The following is a 24,007-nucleotide window of genomic DNA, read 5'->3' on the forward strand; positions in this document are numbered from 1 at the left end:
ACACTTTAGGAATGACGTTTCCTCCTTGAGAGTGGCATAGTAATCTCTGCCCATGATTGAGTACAGTAGACTGAGGAACCGAAACAATGCGGACACTGCTCAACGTGACTGAGTAACCAGGAGCAGTGGCCCTACAGAGGAGGTACTTTACCCCCCCCCCCCCCCCGAGAAGACATATAAACAGCTGAGCCTGTGAGTCCATACACCTCTGCCCTCACTGCACCACCGCCCTCAGGCACCAGCCTGGCCCACACCACTGTGACCTGATCAAGTCTTCAGAGAGTGAGAAAGAAAGAAACTCTCTCAGGACTACTCAAAGAACTTTGAGAACAAGTTTTGCTGCATTTGATTCATTTATTGAACTAGTTATTTGGTGAAATGGAATATAGAACTTGCCTATGGCTGCTAGGGACAGCATTTCTTACTTGCACAGTGAACCTGTTTGTTGAGGGTACAGAGGTGGGAGCACCCCAGGGGTCGCACCCGGAGCCAGGGGTGGTGGGATCAAACCACAGCCAGGCTGGAGGGGGCCATGGGTCCAGCATCTCAGGGATACAAATCGTGACCTTTAAGTGGCACCATGTGGAAGCCCCCTACCTCATCGCCTTATGGATACTGGTGGCTGGGGTATCCAAGATGGGTATGTATACAGAAAGGGATGCGATCAGCTCCAATCTATCAGACATTGGTGTCTAATTTCAATTCAGTACTAATGAAAATTGTGCAAAATGATTGTTTTAATTCAGTGTTTTAAACCTTTAGGAAGAGCAGTTAAGTTCTTCAACAGGAGACCCAGTCTGTACTCAGGCTCCACTTTGGAAAGTTATTTCATAGTTTAGAATATTGTTAGACACAAACTGCTATGTCAGAGAATATACTGTGGAGTTACTATCAGACAAAATTATGCTGGCAGACATATGTGACTACATTTCCCAATTGAGTGTTATGTACCATTTACAATATTGACTTTTTGTACATTTGATAAAAGTACAGACTCAGAGCATCAAAATTGTATATCATACACTGCAGTTGGCGAAATATGGGAAAGTTATGCCTATTTGAAATGTGATTAACTTGTTATTCCAGAAAATCCACTTAAAAGTTTCTCACTTGCTGGAGAGCTCTTTTTTGAGTATGCCCATTCAGCATCGTTCACACCCTTTTCAGCCTTAACCCCACCCATCTCCTCCATTTAAGTCTTCACGTGAGGCCATGTGCTAAACTGAGTGATTAAGGTAGTGTAGAAAACAAGTGGTGAAAGTAGTAGCCTATAAAAAGGAAATTCTCTAGGTAAAAATACACTTTATCTAGTCCTTGGCCTATATCCAAACACGTTGTTCTTCATATTGTCTCTAGTAAACACAATGTATATCCAATCAAACCACCCCTCAGACTCATCTACCGTAGCTAAGTGGATGGGTCTCTATTGTCTAGACTTGTTCACATGTTCATGAAATACAATAGATGACCATATCAACCCCCAAACACACCTGGCTAAGTTTATGGGTCATGTTATCATCTGGCTACGTGGACTCTTTTGTTTAGACATGTAGCAAGCTAACTAGCTAAACATATTCATGTACCATAATCCCAACCCATACAGTTTACATTTACATTTTTACATTTTAGTCATTTAGCAGACGCTCTTATCCAGAGCGACTTACACTAGTGAATACATACATTTCATTTCATGCATTTTTATTTTTTGTACTGGCCCCCCGTGGGAATCAAACCCACAACCTTGGTGTTGCACACACCATGCTGGCGTTGCAAGCACCATGCTCTACCAACTGAGGCACAGGGAAGTTTAGTAATACAAACGGTTTGTCATACACTTAGCCAGCCACCATGCATGAAATGATGCAGAATTAATCTGCAGGTAAAGCTAACCAATGATGATACGATGAGATACGATTTATAATGTTAGCTGGCGTTAGCTACCAAGCAACTAGCTAGCTAGGTTTAATGTTGACTAGCTAGCTAGCCAGTCAGCTAATGTTCACTAGCTAGCAAACAGTATTAAACAATGTTCAATATTCCAAGAATCATTGCATCTTTGTCATGGATGCTGTGTTTGCCCTTTATTTGTAGATGTAATCCAGTGATAGTTGTTTTTTACAAGAGCCTTCTGAGTTATCTTTTCGTCTCTCTCCACATTTGCAATCAAACTTCTACATTTTGTCCATGTCCTTCTCATACTCTGCTTCTACTGGGCATTACACTGAGTTCAAAACTTGGTCCACTTCTTCTGTGACAACAACACTGTTGGCACTACAGAAGGTAGTGTGTATGGGGCCAAGCTCCCTGCCATCCAGGACCTATAAACTAGGAGGTGTCAGAAGAAGGCCCAAAGAATTGTCAAAGACTTCAGTCACCCAAGTCATAGACTGTTCTCTTTGCTACCGCATGGCAAGCAGTACCGGATTGCCAAGTCTAGGTCCAAAAGGCTCCTTAACAGCTTCTACCCCCAAGCCATAAGACTGCTGAACAATTAATCAAATGGCCACCTGGACTATTTATATTGCCCCCCCCCCCCCCACACACACACACACACACTTTACCCCTACCTACATGTAATAATTACCTTGACAAACGTGTACCTCCGTACCGGTACCCCCTGTGCCCTCGTTATTGTAATTTTATTACCGGTACCCCCAGTGCCCTCGTTATTGTAATTTTATTGTGTTACTTTTTTATAAAACTATTTACTTTAGTTTATTTAGTAAATATTTTCTTAACTCTATTTCTTGAACTGCCTTGTTGGAGAAGGGCTTGTAAGTAAGCATTTCACAATAAGGTCTACAACTGCACAAGTGACAAATACAATTTTATTTGATCAGGGAAGCCTACATTACCTTCAGACTTTTTCCACATTTTGTTACGTTACAGCCTTATTCTAAAATAGATTAAATAAATAAAAATACTCAGCAATCTACACACAATACCCCATAAATGCAAAGTAGAAACAGGTTTTTTAGAATTGTTTTCAAATGTATTAAAATTTTTAAACAGAAATACCTTATTTACATAAGTATTCAGATCCTTTGCAATGAGACTCAAAAATGAGCTCAGGTGCATCCTGTTTCCATTGATCATCCTTGAGATGTTTCTACAACTTGATTGGAGTCCACCTTTGGTCAATTCAATTGATTGGACATGATTTGGAAAGGCACAGAACTCTCTATATAAGGTCCCACAGTTGAGAGTGCATGTTAGAGCAAAAACCAAGCCAAGAGGTCGAGGGAACTGTCGGTAGAGCTCCGAGACAGGATTGTGTCGAGGCACAGATCTGGGGAAGCATACCAAAACATTTCTGCAGCATAGAATATCCCCAAAAATGCTGTGGTCTCCATCATTCTTAAATAGAAGAAGTTTGGAAACACCAAGACTCTTCATAGAGGTGGCTGCTGTCATGACGTTGGCCTGTGGGTAAGGTTTATGACCCCCCCCCCCCATAAATACCTTTCTCCCTTCCCCTCTCTGACCCTACTGAAGGACTTGAATAGCCTGTGTTAAATATAGAGAGTCTGGGAACATCAAACAAATGGGGAAAAGGAACCATATTTTGGTTATAAAACCAGTTGGAAATATGCTTGGGAACGTAATGAGTATGTATGTCAGTTCGGTTGTCATCTGAGACATTATGACTGATGACAGGACGACATAAACTGTACCTGAGAAAGTATACACCCTCTAGTTATCAGAGTAACATGGAATTGTTATGCAATTGAAATGTTTGATATTGAAATTGTTTGTTAGGAGATTAAATGTAATTTTAGCTTCCAAATGAGAGATTTGGGTTTTCATAAGGAAAGTGCCCTGCTTGATCAGTGGCCCACCCCTGTGAAGAGGAGGGGTTATAAACGATGAAACACATCCTTCCCCCTCTCCACTATATAAGCCTTTGACGAAAAGATAACCACGTGGTTCCAGTACGTGAGGTCTGCAGCCTCTACGTTAGAAGGACACACGTCAAGTACAGAACTAAGCCAACCTCGGCGTGAGCTTTGGTGGCGAATGGTATGAACTTTGAGCTTATTCACTACAGAAGTGATATTTCCTAGCCGTTGAGTTAGCAGCGACCGCTGTAGACGTGGGCTAGGAAAGGACGGACGACGGATCCAGTCTAACAGACGGACGAAGATACCACCACGTATCCAATTTACCACCAGAGACATTCTTCCGAGGACAGGAAGATCTGTTGGCCAACCCTGCCAGCATCTACGACCAATATACCGAAGCGCAGCTCAGAGTAAATATTTATTGCATTTTCCTTTTCCAAATGGGCGGTAATTTAGTAATGCATAAGATAATGTATTTACGATAGCATAGCTGCTGTTTCTTCGTTCCTAAATCTTCCCGCTCTTTCATTCAAGCCCAACCCCCTTTCCTTTGTGTAACCAGCTTTCATACAGGTTCCGTCCACCAGGACGTTTTCTGTATGACATCATTTGTATTCTGTGTATATGTAATTCTGTGTGATTAGGTATTTAGTAAATAAATAATTAAACCCAATTTGGTATTGCTGATTCAACTTGTTAGCCAGGGTTCGTGAAGATAGCCAAGAATTTACAACGTTCATTATGAGACTGAAAATAAGATAAGGGTTAATATTGACTGCTGCCGATGTAAAGTATTACTAAGTATTTTAAGAGTTTATTCGGAAGATAACGGCTCTATAAACGTTCTTCCGTGGTGCCCCGACTTTCTAGTTAATTACATTTACATGATTAGCTTAATCAGGTAATATTAATTAGAGAAAGAATTTTATAGGTTAGCATGTCATATCACTTAATCCGGCATAGCCAAAGACACGACACTGCCCGGCCAAACTTAGCAATCGGGGGAGAAGGGCCTTGGTCAGAGAAGTGATCATGAACCCGATGGTCCCTCTGACAGAGCTCTAGAGTTCCTCTGTGGAGATGGGAGAACCTTCCAGAAGGACAATCATCTCTGCAGCACTCCACCAATCAGGCCATTATGTTAGTGGCCAGATGGAAGCCACTCCTCAGGAAAAAGGCACATGACAGCCCACTTGGAGTTTGCCAAAAGGCACCTAAAGACTCACAGACTATGAAAAACAAGATTCTCTGGTCTGATGAAACCAATATTTTACTCTTTGGCCTGAATGCCAAACGCCACATCTGGAGGAAACCTGGCACCATCCCTACGGTGAAGCATGGTGATGGTAGCGTCATGCTGTGGGGATCTTTTTCAGCGGCAGGGACTGGGAGACTAGTCAGGACCGAGAAAAAGATGAACGGTATAAAGTACAGAGAGATCCTTGATGAAAACTTGCTCCAGAGCGCTCAGGACAGAAGACTGGGGCGAAGGTTCACCTTCCAACAGGACAAAGATCCAAAGCACACAGCCAAGACAACGTAGGAGTGGCTTCGGGACATGTCTCTGAATGTCCTTGAGTGGGGTAGCCAGAGCCCAGACTTGAACCCGATCGAACATCTCTGGAGAGACTTGAAAATAGCTGTGCAGCAACGCTCCGCATCCAACCCGACAGAGCTTGAAAGGATCTGCAGAGAAGAATGGGAGAAACTCCCCAAATATAGATGTGCCAAGCTTGTAGCGTCATACCCAAGAAGACTCAAGGCTGTAATCGGTGCCAAATGTGCTTCAACAAGGTACTGAGTAAAGGATCTGAATGCTTATGTATTTCAGTTTTTAATTTTTTTTATTATGAGCAAAAATGTCAGAAAATCCTCTGTTTTTGCTTTGTCATTTTGGGGTATTGTAGGTAGATTGATGAGGGGGGAAAATAATTAAATACATTTTAGAATAAGGCTGTAACATAACAATATGTGGAAAAAGTAAAGGGGTCTGAATACTTTCCAAAAGCACTGTATAGCCACACCAATTAATCAGGACTCATCTCTCGGCATGACCAGCCGCAACATTATCCCAGCCAATCAAGGCTTGACAAAAATAATTATTTTCTCAGTGAGAAAAAACTAAGCTCGTAATTTAACATTTTTATTCATATTTACAGACCACGTACAAGTACAGCACATGATAGTTCACATGTTCAAGAAGGCATTTCTGCCCCCCAAAATAAAATACAAATTCAAACGTCTCTCCTGTGAATTAGGAACATCCGTCTTATGCCTCACTTGAGAGATCAAGACACATATGGATATGAAAGTTTTAGTGTCTTTCTTTGTGGCCTGGACTCAAGTGAATCAAAGAATTTGTTCTTAGATTCTGACCTTCCAAGTATGAAATTATGGAATAATCAGAGTCCCAGTTGACTTTAAAAACGTACAATATTTGTAGAAACAACCAATGTTGGCATACAGTGGCAAGAAAAAGTATGTGAACCTTTTGGAATTACCTGGATTTCTGCATAAATTAGTCATACAATTTGATTTGATCTTCATCTTAGTCACAACAATAGACAAACACACACATTATAGTATTTTTCTTGTCTATATTGAATCATTTAAACATTCACAGTGTAGGTTGGAAAAAGTATGTGAACCCCTAGGCTAATGACTTCTCCAAAAGCTAATTGGAGTCAGGAGTCAGCTAACCTGGAGTCCAATCAATGAGACGAGATTGGAGATGTTGGTTAAAGCTGTCCTGCCCTATAAAAAACTCACACAATTTCTGTTCGCTATTCACAAGAAGCATTGCCTGATGTGAACCATGCCTCGAACAAAAGAGATCTCAGAAGACCTAAGATTAAGAATCGTTGACTTGCATAAAGCTGGAAAGGGTTACAAAAGTATCTCTAAAAGCCTTGATTTTCACAGTAAGACAAATTGTCTATAAATGGAAAAAGTTCAGCACTGTTGCTACTCTCCCTAGGAGTGGCCGTCCTGCAAAGATGACTGCAAGAGCACATTGCATAATGCTCAATGAGGTTACGAAGAATCCTAGAGTGTCAGCTAAAGACTTACAGAAATCTTTGGAACATGCTAACATCTCTGTTGACAAGTCTACAATACATAAAACACTAAACAAGAATAGTGTTCATGTGAGGACACCACGGAAGAAGCTACTGCTGTCCAAAAAAAACATTGCTGCATGTCTGAAGTTTGCAGAAAGCACCTGGATGTTCCACAGCCCTTCCGGCACAATATTCTGTGGACAGATTAAACTCAAGTTGAGTTGTTTGGAAGGAACACACAACACTATGTGTGGAGAGAAAAAGGCACAGCACACGAACAACAAAACCATCTCAACTGTAAAATATGGTGGAGGGAGCATCATGGTTTGTGGCTGCTTTGCTGCCTCAGGGCCTAGACAGCTTGCTATCTGGAGTGGATAGCTTGCTATCTGGAGTGGCCCATTCAGAGTCCTGACCTCAACCCGATTTAAAATGCTGCGGCATGACCTCGAGTGGTTCACCAGACATCCTAAGAATATTGCTGAATTGAAACAGTTTTGTAAAGAGGAATGGTCCAAAATTCCTCCTGACCATTGTGCAGGTCTGATCTGCAACTACAGAAAAAGTTTGGTTGAGGTTATTGCTGCCAAAGGAGGGTCAACCAGTTATTAAATCCAAGGGTTCACATATTTTCCCACCATGCACTGTGAATGTTTACAGTGTATTCAATAAATACATGAAAATGTATAATTGTTTGTGTGTTATTAGTTTAAGCAGCCCGTATTTGTATATTGTTGTGACATAGATGAAAATCAGATCAAATTGTATGACCAATTTATGCAGAAATCCAGGTAATTCCAAAGGGTTCACATACTTTTTCTTACCACTGTATACTGTGTATGTATGTATGACCGTAGGACCGAGAGGGGAAGAATAGGATTTGAGGTAAATTTTAAACACCAGACTGATCAAAGGTAGCAGGCAATATCCATCCCTCCAGTGAGAACAAAATCTGTCTTTTGTGTGACATTTGTGCCATAAATAGGCCCAACATAACGCTACTACTGTCTGGGAACTGTAGCCTTTGTCAGTGTTATCAAGGCAACACACTGTTCTCCCGACCAAGTGCTTTTAGCGTTTTACTGAAGTTCATGGGATATATTAAGACATTCCGTAGATAACTGTTCAGAAATGTTGACAATGGTTTTTGAGTAGGTGCGAAATAAGTGTGAATATGGCATCTTCTTACATCCAGTACTTTTTATTCTCAAGGCCAATCACTGTGCTTCAGACAGGAACAGTGCCAAAAAAGTTGAACATTTAGAAGAAGGGAAGAAAAAGAAGAGCAAATGGGGAACAAAAATGTATGTTTTATTCAGTTAAAAGTTTCTCCAAACAAGTGAAGAATCATTTACTCAAAGATACTTTTCCAAAAGTTAGTCTGGAATGGTCGCAATCCATGTAACTAACCAATAACCATAAATGTCACAAAGGAAAAATCATTCGAACAACAGCTTATCTATTTGTTTACTTAACATTTAACTAATTTATCCCAGATCCGGAGTGTTGGGTATACATCACTTGAGTATAAGTAACACATAAAATGGATTAGAACTCTCCCAACAGCTTTTGCAACTTGCTAAATATTTTCTTTTCACAGGCAAGGTCCTCGAGGATAAATAAACAGAATAGTAAAGGAGAATCTAAACTTAATCTTTCATTGAGCATTCAGCAGTCAAGAGCAACATATAGCCTGAAACACCTCAGCAGAATATACAACCCTGAGGCACCGGAAAGATACAACCCTCAGCACTGTGGGTGGATGACAAATCTAGCTGTTGCTGTGCATTGTCAGTGAATATCTCCACATTAACATACAGAAGAAGTAATCTGAATAAGTAGAATCTGATAAAACATTTATGGCTTCTGAGAAATCCCTGCCTCATGCCACTTATCCAGAGTGTGTGTGAGTGATGAGCACATTTATAATGGTACGCTGCCAATAAATCACACTCCAGGGTTCAGAACACTTTCTCAGTCATCCGAAATGGTTGATCATTTACAAACGCCATCTCCTCCCACGTTTTAATCTCTTTGCTCTACCGTTTAGTTAGGGATTTGAGTTTCAGCACCTTCCTGTGTGTGAAGCCCAAGAAAGTTGTCAAGAAGGAACAAATGTCTGACTCCCTAGTATCCTGTGGGCATTTTGATCCCGTTATTGCCCAAGGATCAACAAAGTGTTGGGAGGCCAGGCCCTGTATTCATAAAGCGTCTCAGAGAATGAGTTCTGATCTAGGATCAGGTCCTCCCAGTCCATGTATGCATATTCAGTGGGATCTTAAAGGCAAAACTAAATTAAGCCTAAATCAGCACTCCTACTCTGAGACGCTTTATGAACACAACCCCAGGGATCAAGAACGTGCAAGGTTGACTGAACTTATTACCTAATTACGCTCAAATAGTGCCAGCGACTCGGCCCTGAAAAGTTGATGTTGACTTCAGAGGTTTGCCAGACAGTGAGCAGAGCACAAGCGCCATGAACTCTCTCTGAGGCATCATTGGAGTAATGAAGCAGTAATAATTGACTGGGTTGGTACCTGAGACATTTTATGGTTCAGGTCTGTTTGACTTGGCTCGGATGCACCTGAATCTACCAAAATTATCCCTGTAATCTTTTCTACTTGCTGACCCTCTTTGGCTGTCATTTCCTCTACGTATCTCTAACTTTGTCTCTTGTCTCTCTCTGTTCCCCAACAGTGGTCGAGCTGAACCACAGCCTGACCAGTGTGATCCCGGAGAGTGCCCTCCTCATCCTCATCGGTTGGATCCTGGGCGGCATCATCTACGGGGCAGACAAGATGCAGACCTTCACCCTGACACCCACCGTCTTCTTCTTCTACCTGCTGCCCCAAGTCATCCTGGATGCGGGCTACTTCATGCCCAACAAGCTGTTCTTCAGCAACATGGGCGCCATCCTGGTTTACGCTGTAATTGGCACCTGCTGGAACGCTGCCACTGTGGGTCTCGGCCTCTGGGGGTGCTGGTTGGGCGGGGCCATGGGTAAGGCAGCCAACATGTTTGTCCCAAATGGCACCACATTCACTATACAGTATACAGTAGTACACTTCTTTTGACTAGGGGGCCCTGGTAAAAAGTAGTGACTATACAGGGAATAGGCTGTCATTTGGAACTGGCCCGACCAAAGCTTGAACTGATGATTGAAACTGGCATTTGTGAGGTCCTCAATCAGCAAGTTAACGGGTAAGGTAGTTTAAAGGCCTGAGATCATTACACCTTTCACTCTGGGCCTCTGCAGGTGATATCGACATTGGTCTCCTTCAGTTCCTGTTGTTTGGGAGTCTAATTGCTGCTGTGGACCCCGTGGCTGTAATTGCCGTGTTTGAGGAGGTCCATGTCAACGAGGTCCTGTTCATCATGGTGTTTGGGGAGTCCCTCCTCAACGATGGTGTCACAGTGGTTCGTCTCACATTTTCATCCTCATTCAACAACATACAAGGCCAAGTCCCAAATGACACCCAATTGGTGTCTCTGGTCAAAAGTAGTTCAATATGTAGACTAAGAATAAGGTGCCATTTAGCCTGCTGAATTAATGTTTACACAATAGTTTTTTGCCCACAAAATGTACTCAACTTTTGAAATCTGTTGTTTTAGTGACCTTTATCATTGCAAACATATACCCAATGAGTGAAGTACAAAGGCAATACACAAACTGCATTCCAAGGCAGGGCTCCTTGGCTGAACTGCATGCGTCAGTCATGTGCTTCACTCAGAGAATGCTGTCCGTTTGTACATAACAACATCAGTCACATACAAATAGACCAGGAATAATTATGTTTGTCCAATGGATAGATTACACCAATTATTCCATTGATTGTAACACAATAAAGCAGGGTATTCAAACTTTTTCAGCAGGGACCCCATTTTTTTAGGCGACACCACCCCACCCAAAATCTAATTACACAAAATTAAATTCAGTACATTTTGATTTTCAAATAACATTAACAAATAACCTTCAATTCACTGCATTTTGATCTTTCTAGGAGAACCAATACATACATTTACTCAATACAATTACATTTTTCAAATGATCTTTCTCAATAGCGTTTGTATATTGTCCCATATATATTATATATATATATATATATATATATATATATATTTCCCCCCTCAAAAATAAAAAAATAAATAAAGTTGCAATTATTATTTTTTTAATTCCCACCCCACTGCAATTCCACGACACAGACTTTAAACACCACTGCATTAAAGAACGTACTGTTCTATTGATTTGGTTGCATTTGGTTCCCTAACCTCCCCACCTCCTCAGTGACCGGTCATCTTTATGTCCATGTTCCCTCAGGTGCTGTTCAATGTGTTTGATGCATTCGTGTCGCTGGGAGGGGCAGAAATCGATGCTGTAGAGATCATTAAAGGCATAAGTATGTAAGATCCGCACACTTTTTGCATCCCAAATGACTGTTTCCCTATTAAGTGCACTGTATAGCGAATAGGGTTCCATTCGGGATGCGCCTTTTCAGCGTTGGATTCTCAGGCCAAATGCCAAGCCATTAACAACCCTGTCGTGTAATCAATAGTGGCAGCTTCTTGTGCCATCTTAAAGCAAACTAAAAGGGTAATGCAACAAGCAGTAGATTATGTAATCTGTTTAACCAAAATGTTATGTATTCATGAAATAATCAATATCTTTGTTCACTGTTTGCCTCTCCATATGTCCGTCTTCCTCTTCCTCTTTCTCACTCCTCTTGCGCGCTCTCATTCTCTCCCTCTACCATGTGTAGTCTCGTTCTTCGTGGTGGCATTCGGAGGCTCCCTGGTTGGTATTATCTTTGCTCTGCTGATCTCGCTCCTGACCAGATGCACAAAGAACATCCAGATCATCGAGCCAGGCTTCATCTTCATCCTGGGCTACCTCTCCTACCTGACAGCTGAGATGCTTTCTCTATCCGCTATCCTGTCGTAAGTGCATCTGAGTGTTATGTTGATTTATTAGGCCAACAATACCCTTTCCGTAAAGGGATGTTCTATTCAAAACACAATCTAACATGATTTTTCCACTTGGCTGTAATCGATTTGGATATGTATTTCAGTTACTTAGTACGGTTTATTCAGAAAGTATTCAGACCCCTTGACTATTTTCACCTTTTTTTATATATTACAGCCGTATTCTAAAATGGATTAATTTATTTATTTATCAATCGACACACAATACCCCATAATGACAAAAGGATAACAGGTTTGTAGAATTGTTTTGCACGTCCATAAAAAAAATCAAAAACAGAAATACCTTATTTACATAAGTATTCAGACCCTTTGCAATCAGACTCAAAATTGAGCTCAGTTTCAGTCTGTTTCCATTGATCATCCTTGAGATGTTTCTAGAACTTTATTGGAGTCCACCTGTGGTAAATTCAATTGATTGGACATGCTTTGGAAAGGCACACACCTGTCTATATAAGGTCCCCCAGTTGACAGTGCATGACAGACCAAAAACAAAGCCATGGGGTCGAAGGAATTGTCCGTAGAGCTCCGAGGCAGGATTGTGTTGAGGCACAGATCTGGGGAAGGGTACCAAAATATTACTGCAGCATTGAATGTCCCCAAGAACACAGTGGCCTCTATCATTCTTAAATTGAAGAAGTTTCAAAGCATCAAGACTCTTCCTAGAGCTGGCCGCCCAGCCAAACTGAGCAATCGGGGCAGAAGGGCCTTCGTCAGGGAGGTGACCAAGAACCCGATGGTCACTCTGACAGAGCTCCAGAGTTCCTCTGTGGAGATGGGAGAAACTTCCAGAAAGACAAATATCTCTGCAGCACTCCACCAATCAGGCCTTTATGGTAGAATGGCCAGACGGAAGTCACTCCTCAGTAAAAGGCACATGACAGCCTGCTTGGAGTTTATAAAAAGGCAACTAAAGGACTCTCAGACCATGAGAAACAGGATTCTCTGGTCTGATTAAACCAAGATTGAACTCTTTGGCCTGAATAACAATAGTCACATCTAGAGGAAACCTGCCACCGTTCCTACGATGAAGCATGGTGGTGGCAGCATCATGCTGTGGGGATGTTTTTCAGCGGCAGGGACTGGGTGACTAGTCAGAATCGAGGGAAAGATGAATGGAGCAAAGTACAGAGAGATCCTTGATGAAAACCTGCTCCAGAGCGGGTTCACGATCTAACAGGACAACGACCCTAAGCACCAAGCCAAGACAACACAGGAGTGGCTTCAGGACTCTGAATGTCCTTGAGTGGCCCAGCGAGAGCCTGGACTTGAACCTGATCGAACATTTCTGTAAAGACCTGAAAATAGCTGTGCAGCTACGCTCCCCATCCAATCTGACAGAGCTTTAGAGGATCTGCAGAGAAGAATGGGAGAAACTCCCTAAATACAGGTGTGCCAAGCTTGTAGCGTCATACCCAAGAAGACTCGAGGTTGAAATTGCTGTCAAAGGTGCTTCGACAAAGTACTGAGTAAATGGTCTGAATACTTACACTACCGGTCAAAAGTTTTAGAACACCTACTCATTCAAGGGTTTTTCTTTATTTTGACTGTTTTCTACATTGTAGAGTAATAGTGAAGACATCAACACTATGAAATAACACCTGGAATCATATAGCAACCAAAAAGTGTTAAACATATCAAAATATATTTTATATTTGAGATTCTTCAAATAGCCACCCTTTGCCTTGATGACAGCTTTGCACACTCTCGGCATTCTCTCAACCAACTTCATGAGGTATTCACCTGGAATGCATTTCAATTAATAGGTGTGCCTTCTTAAAAGTTAATTTGTGGAATTTATTTCCTTCTTATTAAATGCGTTTGCCATTCGAATACCGAATGCCATTCGGTTGTGTTGTGATAAGGTTGTGGGGTGCAGAAGATAGCCCTATTTGGTAAAAGAACAAGTCCAGATTATGGCAAGAACAGCTCAAATAAGCAAAGAGAAACGACAGTCCATCATTACTTTAAGACATGAAGGTCAGTCAATATGGAACATTTCTTGAACTTTGAAAGTTTCTTCAAGTGCACTCGCAAAACCATCAAGCACTATGATGAAACTGGCTCTCATGAGGACCGCCACAGGAAAGGAAGACCCAGAGTTACCTCTGCTGCAGAGGATACGTTCATTACAGTTACCAGCCTCAGAAATTGCAGCGCAAATAAATGCTTCACATACTTCACACACATCTCAACATCAGCTGTTCAGAGGAGACTGTGTGAATCAGGCATTCATGGTTGAATTGTTGCAAATAAACCACTACTAAAGAAGAATAGATTTGCTTGGACCAAGAAACACAAGCAATGGACATTAGACTGGTGGAAATTTGACGTTTGGTCTGGAGTCCAAATTGGAGAGTTTTGGTTCCCACCGCCGTGTCTTTGTGAGACGCAGTGTGGGTGAACGGATGATCTCCGCATGTGTATTTCCCATCATAAAGCATGGAGGAGGAGGTGTTATGGTGTGGTGGTGCTTTGCTGGTGACACTGTCAGTGATTTATACAGAATTCAAGGCACACTTAACTAGCATGGCTACCACAGCATTCTGCAGCTATACTCCATCCCACCTGGTTTGGGCTTAGTGGGACTATCATTTGTTTTCAACAGGACAATAACCCAACACACCTCCAGGCTGTGTAAGGGCTATTTGACCAAGAAGGAGAGTGATGGAGTACTGCATCAGATGACCTGGCCTCCACAATCCCCCGACCTCAACCAAATTGAGATGGTTTGGGATGAGTCGAACTGCAGAGTGAAGGAAAAGCAGCCAACAAATGCTCAGCATATGTGGGAGCTCCTTCAAGACTGTTGGAAAAGCATTCCAAGTGAAGCCGGTTGAGAGAATGCCAAGAGTGTGCAAAGCTGTCATCAAGGCAAAGGGTGGCTATTTAAAAAATCTCAAATATATTTTGATTGTTTAACACTTTTTTGGTTACTATATGATTCCATATGTGTTATTTCATAGTTTTGATGTCTTCACTATTATTCTACAATGTAGAAAATAGTAAAAATAAAGAAAAACCCTTGAATGTGTAGGTGTTCTAAAACGTTTGCCCGATAGTGTATGTAAACGTGATATTTAAGTTTTTTTTATTTTAAATACATTTTCAAACATTTCTAAAAACCTGTTTTGGCTTTGTCATCATGGGGTATTGTGTGTAGATTTATGATGGGGAAAAAAAACAATTGAATCCATTTTAGAATAAGGCTGTAATATATCAAAATGTGGAAAACGTCAAGGGGTTTGAAGGCACTGTATGTACAGTGTGAGCCACGTATGATCCTTATTGATGATTATGGTCCACAATCTCTGGGCCCTCTACTCAAAAATACAATGAAATACAATCCCTTTGCCTGCTGTGCCATAGGATCGTGTTTTGTGGCATCTGCTGTCAGAAGTATATCAATGCCAACATGGATGAGAGGTCGGTCACCACAGTACAATACGTCATGAAGGTGTTCGCCAATGGCTCAGAGACCATCATCTTTGTCTTCCTCGGCATCTCGGCCATAGATCCAGCTATATGGGTGTGGAACACAGGCTTCATCCTCCTCACACTCCTCTTCATCTTTGTGTTCAGGTTCATAGGTCAGTTGTGAAATTTAGTATGATTTTGTGAGATCGCTGGTGATTCTATTTCACTCAATCTTCATAGGATGAACAATATTGTAGTTTGGAAGCTTAGGGCTGATTATAAACTTGCAATCCCTGTGTGTGGAACTCAATATTTTACTCAAAGATTCTCGTTCAAGGCTTCACATTACCGGCACTAACAGTCTGTGTGTGTGTATGTATGCTTGTGTGTTTATATCACAGGGGTCTTTCTCCTTACCTGGATTCTGAACAAGTACCGACTGGTTCCCTTGGAGTTCATTGATCAGGTGGTGATGAGCTACGGTGGCCTACGAGGGGCAGTTGCCTATGGCCTTGTGGCCATGCTGGATGAGAATAAGTTCAAAGAGAAGAATCTGATGGTCAGCACCACCCTCATAGTGGTGTACTTCACTGTCATGCTGCAGGTAAAATGGCTCATTTAAATGTAAAACTTCAGTCCATTGCGATTTCATTAGTTGTGTAAACGGTTTTCTTCCATAGTGTAATATGTCTTGACTTGAATAGACTGGCATATGTTAATTACCAGTTTACTATATATTCTTCTTCTTTGTTGCAGGGAATAACCATGAAACCACTGGTCACCTGGCTGAAAGTGAAGAGAGCAGCCGTGACAGAACTCACACTAGCTGAAAAAATACAGAATAGGGTAAATATTTGGTTAGAAGTCTTTGTTGTTCATCAACCCGAGAATCAGATAACTAACCATACATCTCTCTTATAAATTCACAAAGTAAAGTTTCACCTTTTGTTGTGTGAGATCTTCAGGGTCAGATCACAAAAGTCAAAGCCACCTCCAATATAGCTGAACCCTTATTTTACAAGGCATCAACCATTTCATCTAACAGTGTTGAAATTGGTTGACCTAAATATAATCTTGACAAAATAAATCCATGACTCACCATTCTTTTTCATTTGTTCAGACCTTTGACCACATGCTTGTCGCCATAGAGGACATTTCTGGACAAATAGGACATAACTACATGAGAGACAAGTATTTGGACACGAACATCACATTATCAATTTCAATAAGTTATTATCATATTATAAGTACAGTTTGAATTAATATATCACATACCATACCTTGAAAGACAGAACGTTAGCACAGAATTTTACTCTTATCCTTTTCCTATCTTCTCGTATCCTTCTAAGGTGGCATAACTTTGAGGAGAGGTGGTTGTGCTGGTTCTTGATGAAGCCCTCTGCCAGGAAATCTCGTGACTACATATTCAACATCTTCCACCAGCTCAACCTCAAGGATGCCATGAGCTATGTAAAGGAGGTAAGAGCAACTCACAAGGGCAGGGAAAGCCATGACAACTTGATACTGTATTTACAAACACAATACATTGACCACCAAGATTCCTGATCTACAGTAACATTAACAAATAAAGAAATTGGATGGCAGACCATGAAGTCTTCTTATGCTCCCACCATAGGGAGAACGCAGAGGCTCATTGGCGTTCGTTCGGAATGAGACCAAGGCCGATGTGGATTTCAATAAGAAGTTTCGTGCCAATTTCTCTGAGATTATGCCTGACATCATGGCAGATAATATGGGACCGGATGATGTTCCACTCTCCTCTATCTTGTAAGCAACATTTCCTGACTTTAGGGTCAAAAGTAGTGCACTAAATAGGGACTAGAGTGTCATTTGGGATGCTATCTAAAACACATGCATCATTAACTTGGGTTGGCGGAAATATAAACTTAAACCCTTTTTTCATTCTATGGCAACTATAAATGTATACCATCACAGGGAACTGTTTCATTGGAAGATGCAGGATGACTAGCATAAACATGACTTATTTACGAGAAACACACCTGCTAGTACTTCCTTTAGGTTTTTAGGTTTTATTTATTCACACCAAAGAAAATATGCGAAAGACAAAACAGTACAAATATACTTTTTTTTTAATGGTAAAAACAGTGTGCAGGTGAGGTTGGAAGCCTAAAAGGGCTTATATGAAAACCCCACCACAAATATAAGTACAAAAAAAAAGTTTGTTCAATCAGTTAAACAAAGCATATTAATTATAATTGTACATGATATACTCAGTATACAGTAAAAACTATGTTGGATTAGGTGTGTGTGCATGTGTGAGTTAGGCTACAAGGAGGGGATTATTGGGTAGTTTGATTCAATAGGCTGACCCCCAGTCTTCTCTTGAAGTTACTGAGGGATGATGAGGTTTTGGCAATATGACAATAAGAATTCCAGAGTATGGTACCTCTGCATCTGATAGAGAATTGACTATGTGAGTGGTGGCAGTTGGGAGGGTGAAGGTTATCACAGTGTCTTGTGTTATATAGATGGATTTCAGAATTAACCTGGAAGAATCCATTGAAAGGTCAACTGTCTGGGAGGTATGAGTATTTGTAGATGAAAGTGCATAATTGGCGTACATTCTTGTCGTAAATAGACAAGATATTGAGTTTGTACATAGATTTGTTCTTATACTTTTTATAATTTGCAGAATTCAGGGGAGAGGGATTTGTGATGTGTCATCTTTATCTGGATCCCAATTAGCTGATGCCATGATGACACCTAATCTTCCTTTCTAATAGTTTTAAGTAACTACTATTGGTATAGTAACTACTATTATTATACCACCAAATATGATGATTCAAAATAGAAACAAAAGCATACAGTAGCAAAAGCATGGTTAGTAGACACTAACTTTTTGTAGAGTGAGATCCTTCTCCTTGCTCCTCAATGTACTGTAACACTTGAAATACTGTAGGTCTGGTCCATTTTCAGTGTCTGCCCTCCAGTGGCCAGCAAAACAACAACACTTTACATTTATGTTTCTTCCCTTCTAGACAGGACATTGTGCCCTCTGTCTGCCTGGACATGCATGAGCTGGACCTGAAAATGAGGGAGTCAGAGGACTTTAATGCACACCATCTACTGCAGCAGCACTTGTACAGAGGCAGGAAACAGGTATTAGATCACCCAAAAATCTCAGGGGCGGTTTCCCGGACATCGATTAAGCCTTGTCCTGGACTTAAAAGCAAACTGAAAGGAAAATCTCAGGATAAGGCTTAATCTGTGTCTAAAACGCCCCTCAATGTTGAGCAATTATCTTAGCACCAAATCACTTATCATTAGTTTGCCACTGTCACTGGTTGCTGGTTTCATCGTATTAGTTTGTGTGCCAACAAGCCAGTTGTAATCCTTTTACCTTTTCTTTTTGTTGATACTGTACTCAAAGGGAAATTCCAATCTTTGGGAGTAAATGTATGGGGATTCTGTCTCCTCAAGCATCTCCTGCATCTTGTCAATCCACAATCAGCCATACACAGATTAAGATGGTCAGTTACCCTGTTCTCTTCCTCTCATTCCCTCAACTAACAGCACAGACACAGGTACAGTCGGAGCCACCTCGAAACCAACAAGGATGAGAATGAGGTGCAAGAGATCTTCCAGAGAACAATGAGGAGCCGTCTAGAGTCATTCAAGTCAGCCAAAATGGGTGTCGCCCCTCCCAAGAAGATCCAAACCAAGCATCAAAAGAAAGATAAACCACAAAAGGTCAGGGGTGAAGGCACTTTTTCCCCCTTCCTCCGTGTCCAACCTCATAGCCATCCTCTTATAGACAATGTAATATGTATGTTGTGTAATTTCATGTTATGTCATTTTTAGATGCCAAATGGAAACTCCACGGATAAAAGTAAAAACCATCCTTATAGGGATAAAGGTACTTTCTCTTTGCTTTTCACTTCTCTTTTGCATTATATGAAAAGGTTAAGGGGGGAAAAGATGGGCTTAGATACCTCTGCATTAACCTAATGTAACGAGCGTAAAAGAAATGGCTCAAACTAGATCCCCCACATTTTGGTCTTGATGCACTGTTCATCCAATCCAGTAAATGTGGAGGTGTTAAGATGGAGTGTCACCTTGTTAACGTCCAAAAACAGAAGTCGCGTCTAGGCCTGTGGCAGTCATGAAAGTTTGTCAAACGGTTATTTTCATACAAAAGACTGCTGCTGATGCCCGCCTTTGGAACATTAACATTTAAAAAAGGCTAATAAATCAATGTAATGTACACCATCACAATGAATCCATTATTTATTTTAGGCAGGTCTAAAGAAACATTATGATATGATGAAAATGTATTTCAGAAGAACAGAATATGGAGTTGGCCTACTGTATGTTATCTGACTACGTGCCATGCCATAGGCTTGTTCATTTAGCGGAGGATGCTGATGGAAGGAAGGCTCATAATAATGGCTGAAACAAGAGCCAATGGAATGGTATCAAACATGGAAACCATGTGTTTGATGTATTTGATACCATTCCACTGATACCGGTCCAGCCATTACCACAAGCCCATCCTCCCCAATTAAGGTGCCACCAACCTCCTGTGGTATGCATAATAATACAGTCACACTCAAAGGCGATTAGTAGAATTAGTTTAATATTGGAGTATAGGCTAGACCAATTATTTACCAAAGACATCGTTAATCAGTTTTATTTAAATGTTTTTCTGCCCTGTCTAATATGCGGATGCGTGTTTTGAATTAATCATCACCTTAGAAAGCACTGTCGATTTCGTTGTTAGGCTTTGAAACAACATCCACATGACCATGTTTTCCACTCAGTTTCAACCTGCTGTTGAACTTATTTCTTCAAATTGATCAATAATCATAGTGAGGTGAGTGTTTTAAAAGCACAATACTATTAAGTGTTTGATGTGATTTTCAATTGCATTTGCATTGATGTTAGAGTGGTTAGAGCACGTGTTAAACTCATTCCATGGAGCTCCGAGTGTCTGCAGGTTTTCGCACCTCCCTTGGACTTGATGAATTAAGGTCACTGATTAGTAAGGAACTCCCTTCACCTGGTTGTCTAGGTCTTAATTGAAAGGAAAAAACAAAAACCAACAGACACTAGGCTATCAATGGAATGAGTTTGACACCCCTGGGTTATATGGACAATAGAGCCCTGTGTGCCAGGCCGTTAGCGACCTGATGGCCGTTAGCGAGTTGGGTACTACCAAGCATGTCCAGAGTGCGTAAGAAGAGATTACCCTTATTCAACGGTCAAGTGTAATTTTACTGCAGTCATGACTCATGACTGCCGGTGTGGCGGTAATACTGTCACTGCAACAGTCCTAGTCTCATCACAGGCTCTTGCTTTCATTTCCCCTGAAAACCAGAACATACGGTTGTTGACAACCCCGCAGAGGCTACCCCTGCATAAATTAACAACATCATTTCATTGTTTTCTGATTGGCTGTTTTGCTCTTCCTCCAGATTTTGAGTTTTCTGAAGGAGACTGTGGCTCTGGTGGCGAGGCTGCTGGCGATTTATTCCCCATGAGGGCCTATAGAGTAGAAGGTAAGAGTCTTCTTCACATCAACTCAAGACTAATGAAACCAACCAATTTAAACATGGCAAAGCCACACTAAAACCCTTAAGTTACTAACACTAATCACACCTCAGAGACCTTTTCAGTAAGTTAAATCAATTCCATGAATTCTATCCCTCCTGGTGTAGCTGGAATAGTGAACCCAGCCTTCATGGCAGAGATGGACCCCATGGACAACATGCAACAGATGCAGCAGATCCCACATGTAGCACTTCTTCCACAAAATTTGAACTCCTTTGACCCCTAATCCTGGGTCCAGGTCGTGACCCCAGTTGCCAAATAATCAAACATTGCACCTGCTCTTTGACAAAACATTTACTAGGGCATGTTTTCTTTGCTGTTCAGTTGTTTAATCATAGTTCTGTATACCCAGACAAAACATTCCAGGTCCCGTAACCCTTGTGCTCTCCAATAAGGCTTTCAGTCTTTCACAATTGACTGAGCTCTTCCCTCTTCTTAGTGTATGTTTGGTTGTAGGTTAGGATTTTTTAAAGTAAAGGGAACTGTGCTGTATATAACTCCATTGTAACACATAAAGATCATCATGAGACCAACACCAAATAAGAATGTTGGACATTTGACCTTGCCATCCAAATCCATGGTAAATTCTGACCCGGTTTACCAGACAAAACCAATCCCTCAAACAATCCAGGCTTTGACTGGCTTGCTCACATCCCATGTAGGCTGACAGTAAAATAAAGTTCAGTCACACTTTATTTGGATAGTCCCATATAGATGATCTACAGCTGGTCGTATTATTTACATTTTAGTCATTTAGCAGACACTCTTATCCAGAGCGAGTTACAGAGTTACAGTGCATTCATCTTCAAAACACTAGGAGGGACAAGCACATATCACAGGCATAGCAAGTACATTTTTCCTCAGTAAAGTAGGGTGGGTGTCAGAAGGGGGGAAGGAGAAAAGTATCTAAGTGTCATCCGCATAGCAATGATAGGAGAGACCATGTGAGGATATGAAGGAGCTCCTCCTGACCGGCTTAGCTGCCCACAGCCCTGTTCTGTAAACTTGCAATGAGTCACTCAGCCACGGAGCAGGAGGGCCGAGCCGGCTGGGAGGAAAGGTGACAGTACAAGTCATAAGATGCGGAAAGGGAGGAGGGTAGGGTCGAAGAGGCAGAATCAGGAGACAGGAGAGAGAAGGACTTAGCAGAAGGAAGAGATGTAAGAATAGAAGAGGAGAGAGTAGTGGGAGAGAGCGAGCAAAGACCATGACCATCTGGGTAGGGGCTGAATGGCTAGGTTTGGAGAAGAGTGAGACAGATAAGGAAACAAAGAAGTGATGAGATACCTGGAGGGGGGTGTGCAGTGAGATTAGTAGGCGAACAGCCTCTAGTAAAAATGAGGTCAAGCATATTGCCTGCCTTGTGAGTAAGAGGGGACTGGGAAAGGGTGAGGTCAAAAGAGGCAAGGAGGGGAAAGAAGGAGTTGGAAAGAAAGAAATCGAAGGCAGATGTCGGGGAGGTTGAAGTCGCCAAGTACGAAGAGCGTTGAGTCTTCACCAGGAAAACACCATATCAAGGTGTCAAGCTCATTGAGGAACTCTCCAAGGGCACCTGCAAGGGATAGATGACAACAATGTTAAGCTTGAGTGGACAAGTGACAGTGACAGCATGGAATTCAAATGAGAACAAGTGAGTGAGGGAGAAAATAGAACATTTCCACTTAGGAGAAATGAGTAGCCTGTGCCACCACCATGATGACCAGATGCTCTGAGACTATGAGAGAAAACATAGTCAGATGAAGAGAGAGCAGCTGGAGTAGCAGTGTTCTCTGGGGTGATCCATGTCTCCGTCAGGGCCGAAAAGTCAACGGACTGAAGTGTACCATAAGCTGAAATGAACTTGGTGTTCTTGACTGCAGATCGGCAGTTCCAAAAGCCACCAGAGACCAGGAATTCCACATGGATTGCGCATGCAAGGTACACTAAATTAGAATGGTTGCAACCAAGGGGCGGGGAGAGTCTTTAAAGCCTACAGGGAGAGGAGCGAACAGGTATAGAAAACACACAGAGTTGCCAAAGCCACAAAAGAGCAAAATGAGATCATCAGAAAATAACTAGGAAAGATACTGAAGTGAGAGTGTGGTGTGGGAGCCTTCCTATCTTTCCTTCCTCTAATAACTCTGCAGAACAACTAGGCAGAACAGTCTTAGTTTTGAGACGAGACCACCACTGACACGACCACAGTTTACAGCTGCCACTGAGAAAACAGAGGAGACTGAGGAGATTTAACAAACTATACTGTATGTTGATAAGTAACTGCTTGCTAAGGTTACAGTTAGGGTTAGGTTTGGAATAATCGTTAGGGTAAGGGTTAAGGTAAGGATTTGGGTTAGGATAAGGTTAGAGCTAGGGTTAATGGATAGTTGAAATGTTGTTGATAGTTATTGAATATCTACTTGGGACTATCCAAATAAAGTGTTCCCGAAAGTGTAATGACACACCATATTTAAGTCCATTGAATGAAACCAAAGCAAGCAAGTTTATGCATGGATTCAGACTGTCATTTTTGTGACCACCTCATGTCCTCACCCTTTAATGTGATCAAATTATGTAGATTTAGTTGATTATAAAGAATATAAAGCATTTCATATGACAGTAATTTATTGAGAGGATGACATAATCTAATGCAATTTTAACAATTGAAATGCTGTCTTAATCACTTTGTGTTTTTTTCCATTTGTTTGAGAGATTTGTAGCCGTTTTTGGGGTCAAGATGTGGTTGGTGTTGAGAGATTGAATTTTACAGATGTAAATGTCACTTATATAGTAAAGAAATAACCTATTTATTCACCAATAAAGTTTATTGGCTACCTGTATCGTGTATCAGTCTGTTCAGCTTTGCATTAGACTAATCTAAGCAGACTATTGTTTCATGGGAGACATATCATTCAATAATTAACTTACAATGGTGTCACTCATCATAGCCAGGAGTTGTACCACAATGACTAGCTTGGTACTCTGTTACGGTAAATGTGTAGAAACTGTAAATCTATAGATTGCCAGTCGCTGCGGTAAATCAGGACATCTTTTAGATTTACCAGTGAGACAGAGAATTCACACATTTACCTGGGAATCTATAGATTTACCATTTTTATACCTTTACTATAACATCCCCATTGA

General features: G+C 41.3%; 1 protein-coding gene across 1 annotated transcript; it reads left to right on the forward strand.

The window, feature by feature from the left end:
- The first annotated feature begins 216 nt into the window (after nucleotides 1–216).
- On the forward strand, nucleotides 217–23,701 carry LOC106583044 (sodium/hydrogen exchanger 3). The gene is made up of 16 exons (XM_014166803.3): nucleotides 217–640; nucleotides 9,599–9,901; nucleotides 10,158–10,318; nucleotides 11,220–11,298; nucleotides 11,659–11,836; nucleotides 15,248–15,468; nucleotides 15,697–15,899; nucleotides 16,052–16,141; nucleotides 16,416–16,486; nucleotides 16,645–16,774; nucleotides 16,932–17,083; nucleotides 18,316–18,436; nucleotides 18,851–19,027; nucleotides 19,139–19,193; nucleotides 20,752–20,835; nucleotides 20,995–23,701. The coding sequence occupies exons 1-16, from the start codon at nucleotides 379–381 to the stop codon at nucleotides 21,111–21,113; spliced, it is 2,406 nt and encodes an 801-aa protein (XP_014022278.1). The 5' UTR covers nucleotides 217–378; the 3' UTR covers nucleotides 21,114–23,701.
- The last annotated feature ends 306 nt before the right edge of the window (nucleotides 23,702–24,007 follow it).

This window comes from Salmo salar, chromosome 22 (assembly GCF_965601325.2).
Source record: "Salmo salar chromosome 22, fSalSal1, whole genome shotgun sequence".
NCBI classification, from domain to species: domain Eukaryota; kingdom Metazoa; phylum Chordata; class Actinopteri; order Salmoniformes; family Salmonidae; genus Salmo; species Salmo salar.